This window comes from Oncorhynchus mykiss, chromosome 22, assembly GCF_013265735.2.
Source record: "Oncorhynchus mykiss isolate Arlee chromosome 22, USDA_OmykA_1.1, whole genome shotgun sequence".
Classification (NCBI taxonomy): Eukaryota; Metazoa; Chordata; class Actinopteri; order Salmoniformes; family Salmonidae; genus Oncorhynchus; species Oncorhynchus mykiss.
In genome coordinates, this window is record NC_048586.1 from 8748930 (window position 1) to 8763947 (window position 15018).

General features: G+C 43.4%; 1 protein-coding gene across 2 annotated transcripts; it reads left to right on the forward strand.

The window, feature by feature from the left end:
* The first annotated feature begins 10785 nt into the window (after positions 1–10785).
* Positions 10786–13176, forward strand: zgc:172067 (S-adenosylmethionine-dependent methyltransferase domain-containing protein). 2 transcript variants are annotated; one of them, XM_021578805.2, is made up of 5 exons: positions 10786–10827; positions 11199–11391; positions 11760–11923; positions 12096–12213; positions 12358–13176. In XM_021578805.2, exons 2-5 carry the CDS (start codon positions 11274–11276, stop codon positions 12753–12755), a joined length of 798 nt encoding a protein of 265 aa, XP_021434480.2. In that variant the 5' UTR covers positions 10786–10827; positions 11199–11273; the 3' UTR covers positions 12756–13176. The 2 variants fall into 2 exon arrangements, with proteins under 2 accessions (XP_021434480.2, XP_021434481.2); XM_021578806.2 differs by lacking the exon at positions 10786–10827 and having other exon boundaries at positions 10952–11391.
* Positions 13177–15018: the final 1842 nt, after the last annotated feature.

Sequence of the window (15018 nt, forward strand, 5' to 3'; positions counted from 1 at the left end):
AAGAATTTGTTCTTAACTGACTTTCCATGTTAAATAAAATAAAAAATGTACTCTGTTCCATCTGACTGCGCAATCCACTGTCCCATCAGCCCAGGCAAATTATAAACTTGATCTCCACTATAAAAAGCATCGATACATTATCTCATATTTATTTTAGACTAACATTTAGTTTTCAAAAGAGGAGATTTGTATAAACCTTGCTGTCTGTCTCTCCGACATTTGCAACATTGTTTCAATATTCAAATTCAATCTCCAGCTGTCTCGTAGTAGTGAACGTGTAGGGGTCGTGAGTCAGGATGAGACAGACAGCGTTTCTCAGCCAGTCGAAATCATGAATCAGCTGGCATAATTTTTTTATGGATATATACAAAGAAAAAAGGTGAAACGAAGTGCAGCTAGTTTGCAGTCTTCACAGCTTCAGTGTTTGAAGTTATTGTGTTAACTGTGTCGTTAGCTAGCTCCTCTGAACAACAGTGTCCTGACGAGAGCACATTTTCTATGCCAGGCGAAATCACGCCTCATTAGCTCATTGTTATGGATGTGTAGAAATAAATGTCACTAGAAAACAGCTTATGCAAATGCGGCCACTGTTATTCTTTTTTTACGTTGACATGACTTTAAATTAGCCGTAGTTGGCTAGCTAGCAAGTATGGCAATGGAACATTTAGAACGTCTGTAGATACAGAACAAAAAGACTGAAGGACTGGGTCGCGTCTCTGGCAACCGAACCAATAGAACGAACGAACGACCAGCCGGCTGGGGTAGCAACCCCTGCCAATATATCCTCCAAACACCAGTGAATCAGGCATTATCACTTAAATAGTAGTACGCCAGTGCTACATTTGTAGCTGAATTTCCACGAATAGAGAATTCAGAATGAAAATATTAATTTCACCTATTCTTTACATTCTGGCAATAAAGAGCATATGTTTAACATAATAAAAACAAGTTTTCTCGTCTTAAGGGGTAAAACCCCCAAAAAGTCTATAGTAAGTGCCAGTAAAATGTCATTGAAGGAACAGGGTTGTGGTTTTTATCTTAAATCAGCCATAAATCCACTTGTGACAGGGGGGATGCAAGCTTGTGTGCAACAGGGAGGGGCAGTTGAAGATATTGTTAAAACATTTGTTAAAGAATTTCTAGCCTATAAGGGTTGTTTTGCTCTACATGATCAGTTTTCCACCATGAAACAAATCTCAAAAAAGAGTATAACCAGCCCACCTGCTTTTACTCTATGATTATTATATGTTCAATGTTTCTTTTGAAAAAATAATTTAAAAAGTTAGAGTTTCACCATATTTAAACAAGAGTTCAGTTCACATAACTGGGTTGAAGTCAGAAAAACATGAGTTTTTTTTTCTTTTCTCAATCTGATTTTATAGAGTTTTCCATGTGGTCTATATTAAAGGGCACTTCCTTTAATATAACGGCTTCTTTATTTTATTTATCCATTATTTTACCAGGTAAAGTGACTGAGAACACGTTCTGATTAGCAGCAATGACCCGGGGAATAGTTACAGGGTAAAGGAGGGGGATGAATGAGCCAATTGTAAACTGGGGATTATTAGGTGGCCATGATGGTTTGAGGGCCAAATTGGGAGTTTAGCCAGGACACCAGGGTTAACACCCCTACTCTTATGATAAGTGCCATGGGATCTTTAATGACCTCAGAGAGTCAGGACACCCATTTAACGTCACATCCGAAAGACTGCACCCTACACAGGGCAGTGTCCCCAATCACTGCCCTGGGGCATTGGGATATTTTTTTAGACCAGAGGAAAGAGTGCCTCCTACTGGCCCTCCAACACCACTTCCAGCAGCATCTGGTCTCCCATCCAGGAACTGACCAGGACCAACCCTGCTTAGCTTCAGAAGCAAGCCAGCAGTGGTATGCAGAGTTGTATGCTGCTGGCAAATACTGGTGCACAATATCGACTTAAACCATCAAAGGGACACAAAATGTTACTGATGTATTTTAGGGGCTTGACTGTGATCCCAGTGCAGGGACACGTGGTGGAGGCTGACCATTTTCCCCTAGCCAGACAAGGCCCCACTGCAGAGCGAAAACCAGCTGGCTGGAACCCTGAGGCAATTGTGAGAAGAATCCAGCTGAAACCTGCTGAACTGAACCACCCAGTGCAGGAGAAACCAGAAGAACTGAGCCTTCCAGTGCAGGAGAATCTAGGGGATCCCAGCCTGGATGTGCAGGTGATTCCAGTAAGTCATGAAAAGCCAACTGAATGGATGCCAGTGGTACAGGAGAAACCAGAGATAGAAGACTGTGGGGCTGGAGACCCAGGAGGATCTAGTGGAACTGAGCCCTGTCGAGCAGGAGAAACTAGAAGAACTGAGCCTTGTGAAACCTGATGGGCAAGAGAAACCAGAAGAACTGAGCCCTGTGAGCCTTGTCAAGCAGGATAAACCAGAATAACGTATCCCTGTGAGCCCTGTCAGCAGAGGAGGCTCAGCCTGAGCAGGAGATGGAGGCTGAGATGGACGGGGACCTACTGAGGATGGAGATGGAAGATCCAGAGATGGGGGAACTAGAGATGGAAGAAGTAGAGACGAAGAAGATACAAGATCCAGAGCAGGGGTTAGATATGAAAAACCAGAGATGGAGATGGGAAAACTAGAGAAAGATGGCAATGGAGGAGCCAGAGATGGAGAAACCAGAAGTACAGATGGATATAAGGGTATAAATGGCAGCTGAATTAGAAATGGAGCCAGAGGTGGAGATGGCACTTGCAATGGACAAGGGGCTAACACAACAAGAGAAGGGCCCTCTTATGAAGGGTGAATATGTGATGCCTGAAGAGCCAATCATGGAGTTGGAACCATTTGGGGCGGCAGGGTAGCCTAGTGGATAGAGCTGACAAGATACAAATCTGTCGTTCTGCCCCTGAACAGGCAGTTAACCCACTGTTCCTAGACCGTCATTGAAAATAAGAATTTGTCCTTAACTGACTTGCCTAGTTAAATAAAGGTAAAAAAAGATATTTAAAAAACACTACCAGAGGACGGTCTGATTTAAGAGTATGGGAGAGGAGGCAGGCCTATGGATGACAACAAGATGGCTCCAGAGATTATGTATCAGTTTGATCTGGAAGATGAGCCAATGTCAGAACTGGAGCCATTGCTAGGGGAGGGGCCTGGTTTGGAGGAAGACGATGAGTATTTAATGGCGGAACAACCAAATCATGGAGCTGGAGCCTGGGATTAGGGAGATAGCCTTTGGAGAGGATCCAATCATGACAGATTACACCATCACAGGGGAGGAGCCAGTGATGGAACTGATGCAAGACATGGGGCTTAAGATAGAGGGGGAGTACTTGCTGACTGAGAAACCCATCATGGAGCTGGAACCTGGAATGAGGGAGGTGCCTTTGACTCAGCATTATCAAGGGACAGACTAAGGCTGTGACGGTAGAATAACCAATGATGGAGATGGATCCACTAGAACAAGGGTTCTCAAACTTTTTCACCCGGGTCCCCCTTTCCAGCATTGGGGAACATCCCCCGCGTGCGCCCACGTGCCACGTCTATTTCTATAGGCAAAAGCACTGTTCATGGCACAAACTGTTCACACCTCTCTTTTTGATGGAGAGAATTTTACATGTTTAAAGCAAATTTTCTTGCAATTCTATATAATTTTGCCATGTCTAATATGTATTCATGTGATATTCAAGAGACTAAAAAATGACAATATTTATTGGCTAAAAAAACAAAATAGAAATAGCCCTCTAAGGTATGTGATGACTAACGTGGCAAGAGGAACTGATGATGCACTGCCCAATTTCGAAATTGCACCTTGTGCATTCTACTATTACAACTTGCAAGAGTAAGATTGAGTTCCTTTAAAAAATAATTAACAAAAACACTTTTTGGGGTGGGGGTGGACCCTCGCCCTACAGTTTGGGAACAACTGCTTTAGAAGGGGAGACGCCTCTTAGGGAAGAGAGTTTGCTATTGGTGGAGGGCTTTCGAGTAAGAGAGAGGCCTCTCATGGAGCAGCCAAGCATGGCGAGGGCCCCATGATGGACGGAGCAGGATATATAGTGGTGGAGCCAGAGCCCTCAGAGGCGGTCTTTAAATAGGGAAGGGGGGGGGGGCTAATGAAGAACATGGCCCGAATTGAACCCACAGGTTAGAGGGGTGGGAGGGGGGGAGGTCCACACACTACATGTAAAATCATGTTGCAATTCTGATTTCTACCATAGGGAGGAGCTCCTGCAGTGGTGTGGTCCTAGAGGGAAAATGCTACTAATTCTTTAGAGGCACAAAAAATGCTGCTGATGCAGAGGTGAGTGGAAACTCATTCCTCCTATTTCATGTTGTATTTAGTTTTCTCAATCTCTCCAGCTTGTCTCTTTTTGAATCATTCACCATCTCTAATTCAACAAACATGTAAACATTTAATCAGTGTTTTCTCTGCTCCTCTGCAGTTCTACTGCCAGGCTAACTTCCCTCGTGGCCACCTGGCATCTATCACCAGTCAGACCATCCACAGACAGGTCATGGACCTAATGCTTCAGCAGAATTGGGAATACACATACTCCTGGGTGTGAGGGCTACACTACCTGGACGTGAGTGTTTGTGCGCATCCTGTTTTTTTTCTTCATATTTCTGTAGACACTATTTTCTATTCTTTGCTCTGTCAGACTGGTGCCCACTGCCCTGAGGATTGGCTGCCTGAAGAGTCAGTGGAGGACTGTCTGGAGCTTTTGGTAGTTGGTACGTATGACTGAAAGCCAACTAATCATGCAGTGTTTTCTTGAAAATATATCCATATTGCGTATGGGGAATGGAAGGATAGCTATGGACAGTATAATGACGTATACAATTAAATAATGCTTTGTTCTTCTGCTATTATTCATTTGTTTGTTTGCTGTTCAGGAAAAGGGAAGTTCAATACTATGCCATGCTGTGATCTGCAAGTGTTCATCTGCACTTACCCTGTCTAGAAACGGAGTAGGACAAAGTTGCCCCTAGTAGACACTCATCTAAGGTCAGATTGCATTCTTCACCCCAATGTTGATGATTTGGGGAGGGTAAGCTGATCCTAGATATGTACTTAAGTTCATCCTCTATCCTGAGCTCTAGGAATACAGCGGCCTTAGTTTCTGTGACCCTTGCACTTTGAACCTGTGGCCCCTCTTGAACCTATGGCCTCTCAACTGTCAGTTCCACTCAGAATCTCAGGAAATTTGTAGTTTGAGCAACTTGGGATTCAGTTCCCTGACTTGGTGAAAGCCATTCTTAAACATGTCACTGCATTCACACTGTAAGATGTTATTTAGAAAATATTATTTATTTGTTTTACTTTTAGGGCTATGGGAAGGCACTTGTTATATTTTGAAGACGGGAGAACTATGTTCATATGTTAGTGTAAAGGTTATATAAGTGACTAATTAATTATGTAAATAGTACGACTAACTTCTCTAGTGTGGGTTTTGCTCATTAGTCTCCTTTTTGATATGACTCCATTGTAGCTGAGCTTTAGGGTCATAGCAAAGGGCAGTCTGGGGGAGCTTTGGCTGAGCACTGTTTACTGACAACATACAACCCATACACTACACAGCACATACACTGAGTGTACAAAACATTGCTCTTTCCATGACATAGACTGACCAGGTGAAAGCTATGAACCCCTATTGATGTCACCTGTTAAGTCCACTTCAATCAGTGTAGATGAAAGGAAGGGGACAGGTTAAAGAAGGAATTTGAAGCCTTGAGACATGAATTGTGTATGTGTGCCATTCAGAGGGTGAAGGGATGGGCAAGACAAAATATGTAAGTGCCTTTGAACGGGGTATGATAGTAGGTACCAGGCGCACCAGTTTGAGTGTGTCAAGAACTGCAATGCTTCTGGGTTTTTCACACTAACAGTTTCCCATGTGTATCAAGAATGGTCCACCACCCAAAGGATGGCCAGCCAACCTGACACAACTGTGGGAAGCATTGGAGTCAACATAAGCCAGCAACCCTGTGGAACACTTTCGACACCTTTTAGAGTCCATACCCCAACGAATTGAAACTGTTCTAAGAAGAAAAGGCGATAAAATTCAATATTAGGGATCTGTTCCTAATGTTTTGTACCCTCAGTGTATACAACCCATATTAGACCCATATATGACTCCCATTCAGCCCATATTAGACCCATACACTACACGGCCCATATACAGCTTTCTCTTCATCGGACTCACAATTCCAAACATTCCAGTGTTTCCTGCATGTCGTCTGTTGGATCAGGGAAGAGCCACTCTGTCCAAGCGAGTGTTAGTTCCCGGGCCAACAGTCTCCCATGGTGACGAAGGCTGCACACATCCAGCTCTAGTATTTTAACTCCGTCTCATTGTCCACTGGGATGGTAAATAGTGTATCTGTGTGTGAATATGTACCAGTGTTTTTGAGAAGTTGAGAGAATAGACTGAACTACTGTACGCCCATCCACAGATCTCCAGCAGAATTAGAGGAGCTTAGCACCCTTTCAATCACACACACACACAATAAAGCCTGCTGGGACTCCGACATAGTTGTGTATGAGTGTGACTAATTTTCCATTGGACTACAGAGGCTGTTAATGAGCTTCTGAGAAAGAGGCAGCATTAGCAGCTCTCAGGTGACAATCAACTCTGTTTAATAATTTGAATCACTAATTACCACGCACACAGAGATATCACATGCAAACTCATAATACAAATTCTCTCACCTACAAACACAAACTGAAATGGGCACCCATGCTCTCTTTCCCCCTCCATCCCTCTTTCTCTCTCTGTCTAATTCCAGCCAGTGGTTGAGAAAGGCAACCTTTCACTGTGAGACAATTGAGGCCTGTTTGGGTGATGATCAGAAACAAGGTCATTGTTCATGTACCGGGAACCGGGCCTTTGGTAGGGTTTAGGAGATCAGCCCTCACAATACAACTCCAATCTATTACTGGCGTTGAAATCTAGACCAGCTTTGCATCGCATTACATGAAAACGGCAACCTTATTCAATCATATCTGGAGATTAAACACATTCAGGACAGGTTAGTCACAGTCACTCAACAGGGTTCCTCTGAAGAATGTTATACTGTTGGACCCTTTCACCACTTGATGACTGTAATGCTGTATTTTGCAGACATAAAAACATTTACATTCAAGAGCAATTTTGACCCACAGACGTTGGATAAAAACATGAAGCCGTACTGTAGTATGTGCATTCCATCAAAGAGAGGGTTCCTCTTGATACGTTTTCTAGGATGCATGTGAAATATTTAAAATTGTCCAAATAATGCATTTCAGAAATATATATTTAATACATGTTTAATACATTCAAACATATTACAGAATGTATTTAAAATGTATACCAAACAAAAATATATAAACACGACACGCAACAAGTTCAACATTTTACAGAGTTACAGTTCACATAAGGAAATCAATCAGTCAATTTAAATAAATTAATTACATCCTAATATATGGATTTTACATGACTGGGCAGGGGCGCAGCCAAGGGTGGGCCTGGGAAGGCATAGGCCCACCCACTAAAAGACCAAGTCCTTATTATGGCAAAAACAGTCCATCATTACTTTAAGACATGAAGGTCAGTCAAACAATAGTACAAACAATAGTACGCAAGTATAAACACCATGGGGACCACGCAGCTGTCATACCGCTCCGGAGGGAGACGCGTTCTGTCTCCTAGAGATGAAAGTACTTTGGTGCGAAAAGTGCAAATCAATTCCAGAACAACAGCAAAGGATCTTGTGAAGATGCTGGAGGAAACCGGTACAAAAAGTATTTATATCCACAGTAAAATGAGTCCTATATCGACATAACCTGAAAGGCCGCTCAGCAAGGAAGAAGCCACTGCTCCAAAACCGCGATTAAAAAGACAGACTACGGTTTGCAACTGCACATGGGGACAAAGATCGTTCTTTTTTGAGAAATGTCCTCTGGTCTGATGAAACAAAAATAGAACTGTTTGGCCATAATGACCATCGTTATGTTTGGAGGAGAAAGGGGGATGCTTGCAAGCCGAAGAACACCCTCCCAACTGTGAAGCACGGGGGTGGCAGCATCATGTTGTGGGGGTGCTTTGCTAAGGGAGGGACTGGTGCACTACACAAAATAGATGGCGTCATGAGGAGGGGAAATTATGTGGATATATTGAGGCAACATCTCAAGACATCAAGAAGGGAGTTAAAGCTTGGTCATAAATGGGTCTTCCAAATGGACAATGACCCCAAGCATACTTCCAAAGTTGTGGCAAAATGGCTTAAGGACAACAAAGTCAATGTATTGGAGTGGCCATCACAAAGCCCTGACCTCAACCCTATAGACAATTTGTGGGCAGAATTGAAAAAGCGAGTGCAAACAAGGAGGCCTACAAATCTGACTCAGTTACACCAGCTCTGTCAGGAGGAATAGGACAAAATTCACCCAAATTATTGTGGGAAGCTTGATGAAGGCTATCTGAAACATTTGACCCAAGTTAAACAATTTAAAAGGCAATGCTACCAAATACTAATTGAGTGTATGTTAACTTCTGACCCACTGGAACGGGATGAAAGAAATAAAAGCTGAAATAAATCATTCTCTCTACTATTATTCTGACATTTCACATTCTTCAAATAAAGTGGTGATCCTAACTGACCTAAGACATAGAATTTTTACTATGATTAAATGTCAGGAATTGTGGAAAACTGAGTTTAAATTTATTTGGCTAAGGTGTATGTAAACGTCCGACTTCAACTGTATGTAAGAGTGATTTTTCATTTTTTTTATATATACATTTCCAAAAAATTAGAATAACTTGTTATTGCTTTGTCATTATGGGGTATTGTGTGTAGATTGATGAGGCGGGGAAATTAAATACATTTTATGTGACGTTACACATATTTAAATGTATTTATTTTTTCTCCTATTGGTAGGCTTAATCTGTGTCTGGGAAACAGTCCCTCTGTATTAAACCAGTATTTTTGTATTCCATTAAGATGAAACTTATTCTGCAGCTGTTGCTACTGTGGACGTGTGTGCACTCTTTAAGCCCAGACACACCTGTTTCTCCAGAGGCTATGAGAATGAATAAGCCTGCAGCCTGCCTGACTAACACACACACAGGCTGGATTAGACTCCACTCCATCAACGCTCAATCATAAACTACATGAGCTATAGGCCCATCCATATTTGGCATACTCTAGCCTCTCAACTGTTCACCAGACATCCATTGCCATAGTCTCACTGACCCCAAACCAACTGTTTACTGTAAGTCAAACAAGCCTGATCATAAAAAATTACAACTACATCTCCCACATAGTACAGTCCCATGATCTATTCTACTCACCTGTCTCTCTTGGATACAACTGGGAATGGTATTAACTCACATGGTATTCCAAGACTCTCCAGATCAGCTATTATCCAGCGGAGTGACAGGAAATCAGAATCCTCTGATCCATTTTTGGAGGAATCTGCTCATAAAAGAGGGAAGCCATTGAAACAGGCTGTTCTGTTCTCCTGTACATAATCACCAATCAAACAACCCTCTTATTGTCTAACATAAATCAAACTATTTGACTGATCCTGTGCTTAGACTGGTATGAGTGTTTTGATATTGAGCAATATCATTTACATGACAACGAGCCTGGCTTATAGATTTACACACTCAGAAATCCTCTCATCTGTTAGTGTCAGCTGGCTCTAGTCTGTGTGCCGTTATCCGTGCAGGCGAGAGAGAGGGATGGTGGAAGCGAGAGAATACAGGCCGGGGAGATGAATGACAGAGACAGAGAGAGAGAGAGAGTGAGTCAATTGTGGTGAGAGAAACAGGAGAGGAGAGCCAACTCATTGCCTGGTCAGTGCTGACAGGGAGGAGAGGGGGTCAAGTCCGGGTCAGTGATACTTGACCCCACAAACTAATGTCACACAGTACACTAACTTCATAAGACTTCCACAAAGTGTATAGTGTAATCTGAGCCATAGGCAGTAACCACGACAGGCATGCCTTAAGTGTGCCCTTACTCCATATCTCATATTATTGTCATACTCTCATTGGTTTCAACGGGCTGCAGATGGTCGATATGGGATCAAACCATGCTTTCCAAACTCAGTGGAGGAGGGTATTGCAATGCAGAGGCTCTAAAACATTCCGAACGGGGGTTGCAAGATACTGCTGGATTTCATTTCATTACAGCTAACCACACGCACACGCAAGCACACACACACACACAGGTGAGAACAACGAAGTCTCAACATATACATGAAGAGTGCCCTGGCCATTCCCTGGTATGGGCACTGTGTTGCCAAGTCCGCTGTTTCATTTAGACTAGCAGAAAGTTATCCTCCGCTTAGGTTCTACACTAACCTGGACACACACACACCAGTGGAGGCTGCTGAGGGAAGGACGACTCATAATAATGGCTGGAACGGTACAAATAGAATGGCATCAAACACCTGGAAACCATGTATTTGATACCAGTCCACTGATTCTGCTCCGGCCAATACCGTGAGCACGTCCTCCCCAATTAAGGTGCCATCAACCTCCTGTGGAACACACACATAAACATCTCTGAAAAGGGTGACTTCACTTGGCTCCATGTCAGTGGGATCAGTGAACAGTGGAGAGGGCTTTAGTCAAAGTGGGGGTCTGGCTTTAGGCAGCATATCTGTCTCCCGTTCTCTCTGACTGTCACTCTATCATACTAGCTTAGTCTGACGTTCCCTCCCTTCCGTAATTATAGCTCAGTGTTTTGGGGACATATTTAAAGGGATGCTGGCCAGCTATAAAACACAGGATGCAGAAGGTCAGTCACAAAGACAGAGAAAGAGACCACCACCTCACACAGGTCTGTATTACATATCATACATCATCCCATCTTATCTCACGCATTCTGTTCAATTTCATTCAGCTTTATTAATTTCTCTGGAGCATGAGTCTATGAATCTGCAAGCTTCCTGGACATTAGTATGTGGAGATTAACGTGTCTGTAAAAGCCTTGTTACATTATAACTTACTTGTATTATTGATGCTCCATTCTGATACTTACAAACACCGTCTTAGCGAACAATGTTTTGATGTGAAGTCTGGTGATTGTATGTGTGGAGAAGATAAACTGTAAGAGCATGGAGCTGAGGGAGGTCGGTGATGTATTCCCTTTCAGAGCGGGAGTGGCATGCTGCTGACGGTTGGTTATAAATAAGTATTTCTCTGGGCCAGAACCCAGACAAGCAGACCCAGGGGAGATAGGGGAGCAGCGGACTCACCATTGCCCAGTCCAAGCACAAGGTGGCGATGGAGACCTCCTCTACAGCCAAACAGTCTGACCAGGAGGTTCCCAAGAAGGAAAGGACAGATGGAGAGCCTGGTGAGAACAGGGAAGAAGAAGATACAATGGAACATGGAACAGCAGGTGAAGGCAAGCAGTGGTTTCCTAACCTTAACAGTAAGGAATGGTGACTGTGATCTAGTGTAGAAGAAAATGCAAACTAAGACTCACACTTTTGCTACTAGCACGGACTTTGCTGATGACTACTACTTCTCCCACTGCCAGCCAATTGGCTTCCTCTCATCACCAAATTTGGTGGTGTGTGGAAATGCCACCCGGATGCTTCAGATTTATACATCCTGTGAAACATCTGTCTCATTGTTCGATCTGTGGTTGTGTGTAATGGTCAGTCTTATTTTGTGACCCTGTGTACTGTAGTAGTGATTATTAAAATGTTGGCCATCCAGTGTGGAGTAGAATTCCTGGTTGTATTGTGGTCCTGTTCTCTACAGTGGTGTCTGACCGTAAGCAGATGGCCAGGGAGGCGTTGGACAGACTGAACGTCTGGGAGCCCAGTGTTTACTACACCCTGGGAAAAGAGTCCTTCTTCATCGCTGGTCATGAAATCTGCATCCGAGAGTCTCTGGACTCCTACGGCGCCCTCATCTGGCCGGGGGTGAGTTCTACAGATGCACACCAACAATGGAATATGATGATAGAAACCCATTTTTACAAGGAAAAATGTAAACGCAGTGCACTTAATTCATATTGACTGATCTGGATTTACTAACAATCATTGTGCGATAGTTGATCGTAGTGATGATGATGATGATTGTGTGTGTGTGTAGGCGGTAGCTCTAAGTCAGTTCCTGGAGAATAACCGGCAGCAGGTGAATCTCCTGGATAAAGCAGTTCTGGAGATCGGGGCAGGCACAGGCTTACTGTCTATTGTGGCGAGTCTACTGGGTGAGTCTGTCCTTCAGTCTCTTAGTCAGTCTGCCTAACTGTATAGTAGCCACTGGCCAGTCTACTGGGTGAGTCGGTCAGTTGGTAACATGGTTTGATAGACTGATTGACTGGCTGATTGTTCCCTTGTGTCCTGTTTTCCAGGAGCCTGGGTAACGGCCACCGACCTGCCCGAAATCCTTCCCAACCTGACCTTTAACCTCTCTCGTAACTCCAAGAGCCGCTGCCGCTACACGCCCCAGGTGAGGGCCCTCACCTGGGGTCAAGACCTCGAGAGAGACTTCCCCTGCACTTCCTGTCGCTACGACTATGTTCTGGCAGCCGATGTGGTGTATCACCACGACTACCTGGAGGAGCTGCTGGCGACCATGCGCCACTTCTGCAGACCAGCAAGTGGCACCACGCTCCTGTGGGCCAATAAGGTGAGGTTTCAGTCAGACCTGAGGTTCAAGGAGAGCTTTGAGAGTTGTTTTAGTACGACACTACTGACAGAGCTGAAGGAGGGGGACGTGAGGATCTATAAGGCCACTGCACGGGAGTGAGAGGGAGGAAAGGGGGGAGAGAGGATAGACATGGAGGGGATAGTGAGAAATTAAGGAGAAAGAGGGATGGAGAGACCAGGGAGGATAGGAGCTAGACTCAAGGAAAAGAGGTGAGAAATAGAAGAGATGGAAGTTGTTCTCCACCATGGATGAAACAGGAGCTCACTAGCTCACTACTGAGAACGGACTGCCTGGAGCCCATTCTGTGGTGCTAAGTCATCCTCGGGATGGGTACATTCACCTCATCAGCATATTAGACAGACAACAAAAGCTGATTCTGTGTTTCAATGACATTCCTGTGAGCTACATTATATTTACAATGTGTCATGCAGAAACTCCATGTGACTTTTCAAAAAACTGGTAGATAAGTGTTTTTTTTTCTTCATATACAGTGCCTTGCGAAAGTATTCGGCCCCCTTGAACTTTGCGACCTTTTGCCACATTTCAGGCTTCAAACATAAAGATATAAAACTGTATTTTTTTGTGAAGAATCAACAACAAGTGGGACACAATCATGAAGTGGAACGACATTTATTGGATATTTCAAACTTTAACAAATCAAAAACTGAAAAGTTGGGCGTGCAAAATTATTCAGCCCCTTTACTTTCAGTGCAGCAAACTCTCTCCAGAAGTTCAGTGAGGACCTCTGAATGATCCAATGTTGACCTAAATGACTAATGATGATAAATACAATCCACCTGTGTGTAATCAAGTCTCCGTATAAATGCACCTGCACTGTGATAGTCTCAGAGGTCCGTTAAAAGCGCAGAGAGCATCATGAAGAACAAGGAACACACCAGGCAGGTCCGAGATACTGTTGTGAAGAAGTTTAAAGCCGGATTTGGATACAAAAAGATTTCCCAAGCTTTAAACATCCCAAGGAGCACTGTGCAAGCGATAATATTGAAATGGAAGGAGTATCAGACCACTGCAAATCTACCAAGACCTGGCCGTCCCTCTAAACTTTCAGCTCATACAAGGAGAAGACTGATCAGAGATGCAGCCAAGAGGCCCATGATCACTCTGGATGAACTGCAGAGATCTACAGCTGAGGTGGGAGACTCTGTCCATAGGACAGCAATCAGTCGTATATTGCACAAATCTGGCCTTTATGGAAGAGTGGCAAGAAGAAAGCCATTGCTTAAAGATATCCATAAAAAGTGTTGTTTAAAGTTTGCCACAAGCCACCTGGGAGACACACCAAACATGTGGAAGAAGGTGCTCTGGTCAGATGAAACCAAAATAAAACTTTTTGGCAACAATGCAAAACGTAATGTTTGGCGTAAAAGCAACACAGCTGAACACACCATCCCCACTGTCAAACATGGTGGTGGCAGCATTGGGGTTTGGGCCTGCTTTTCTTCAGCAGGGACAGGGAAGATGGTTAAAATTGATGGGAAGATGGATGGAGCCAAATACAGGACCATTCTGGAAGAAAACCTGATGGAGTCTGCAAAAGACCTGAGACTGGGACGGAGATTTGTCTTCCAACAAGACAATGATCCAAAACATAAAGCAAAATCTACAATGGAATGGTTCAAAAATAAACATATCCAGGTGTTAGAATGGCCAAGTCAAAGTCCAGACCTGAATCCAATCGAGAATCTGTGGAAAGAACTGAAAACTGCTGTTCACAAATGCTCTCCATCCAACCTCACTGAGCTCGAGCTGTTTTGCAAGGAGGAATGGGAAAAAATGTCAGTCTCTCGATGTGCAAAACTGATAGACATACCCCAAGCGACTTACAGCTGTAGTCGCAGCAATAGGTGGCGCTACAAAGTATTAACTTAAGGGGGCTGAATAATTTTGCACGCCCAATTTTTCAGTTTTTGATTTGTTAAAAAAGTTTGAAATATCCAATAAATGTCGTTCCACTTCATGATTGTGTCCCACTTGTTGTTGATTCTTCACAAAAAAATACATTTTTATATCTTTATGTTTGAAGCCTGAAATGTGGCAAAAGGTTGCAAAGTTCAAGGGGGCCTTTCGCAAGGCACTGTATTTGATAGTGACAAATGTTTTGTTAATAAATTTGCTTTGCAATACAGTGTGAAAAATGTGTTCCTTTCTCCATACTCCAGGGTCTGCATTGGCATCACCACAGATACATGTATATTGAAAGTTACTGTATAAAGTTAGTGTCAAAAATCTACAAGACAGTATCACCTCCATATACGACTACGGTCAAACACTTTTCCACTAAATATGAAAACAGACTAGTTTAATAAGAAGCTAAACACTCATTTTTATATACAGTGCCCTC

Excerpts from the sequence above, each read along its gene's own strand:
- zgc:172067 (XM_021578805.2), top strand. The coding sequence starts at position 11,274 with ATGGAGACCTCCTCTACAGCCAAACAGTCTGACCAGGAGGTTCCCAAG. Across the intron at positions 11,392-11,759 it reads AATGGAACATGGAACAGCAG|TGGTGTCTGACCGTAAGCAG; the intron begins GTGAAGGCAAGC and ends TGTTCTCTACAG. Across the intron at positions 12,214-12,357 it reads TATTGTGGCGAGTCTACTGG|GAGCCTGGGTAACGGCCACC; the intron begins GTGAGTCTGTCC and ends CCTGTTTTCCAG.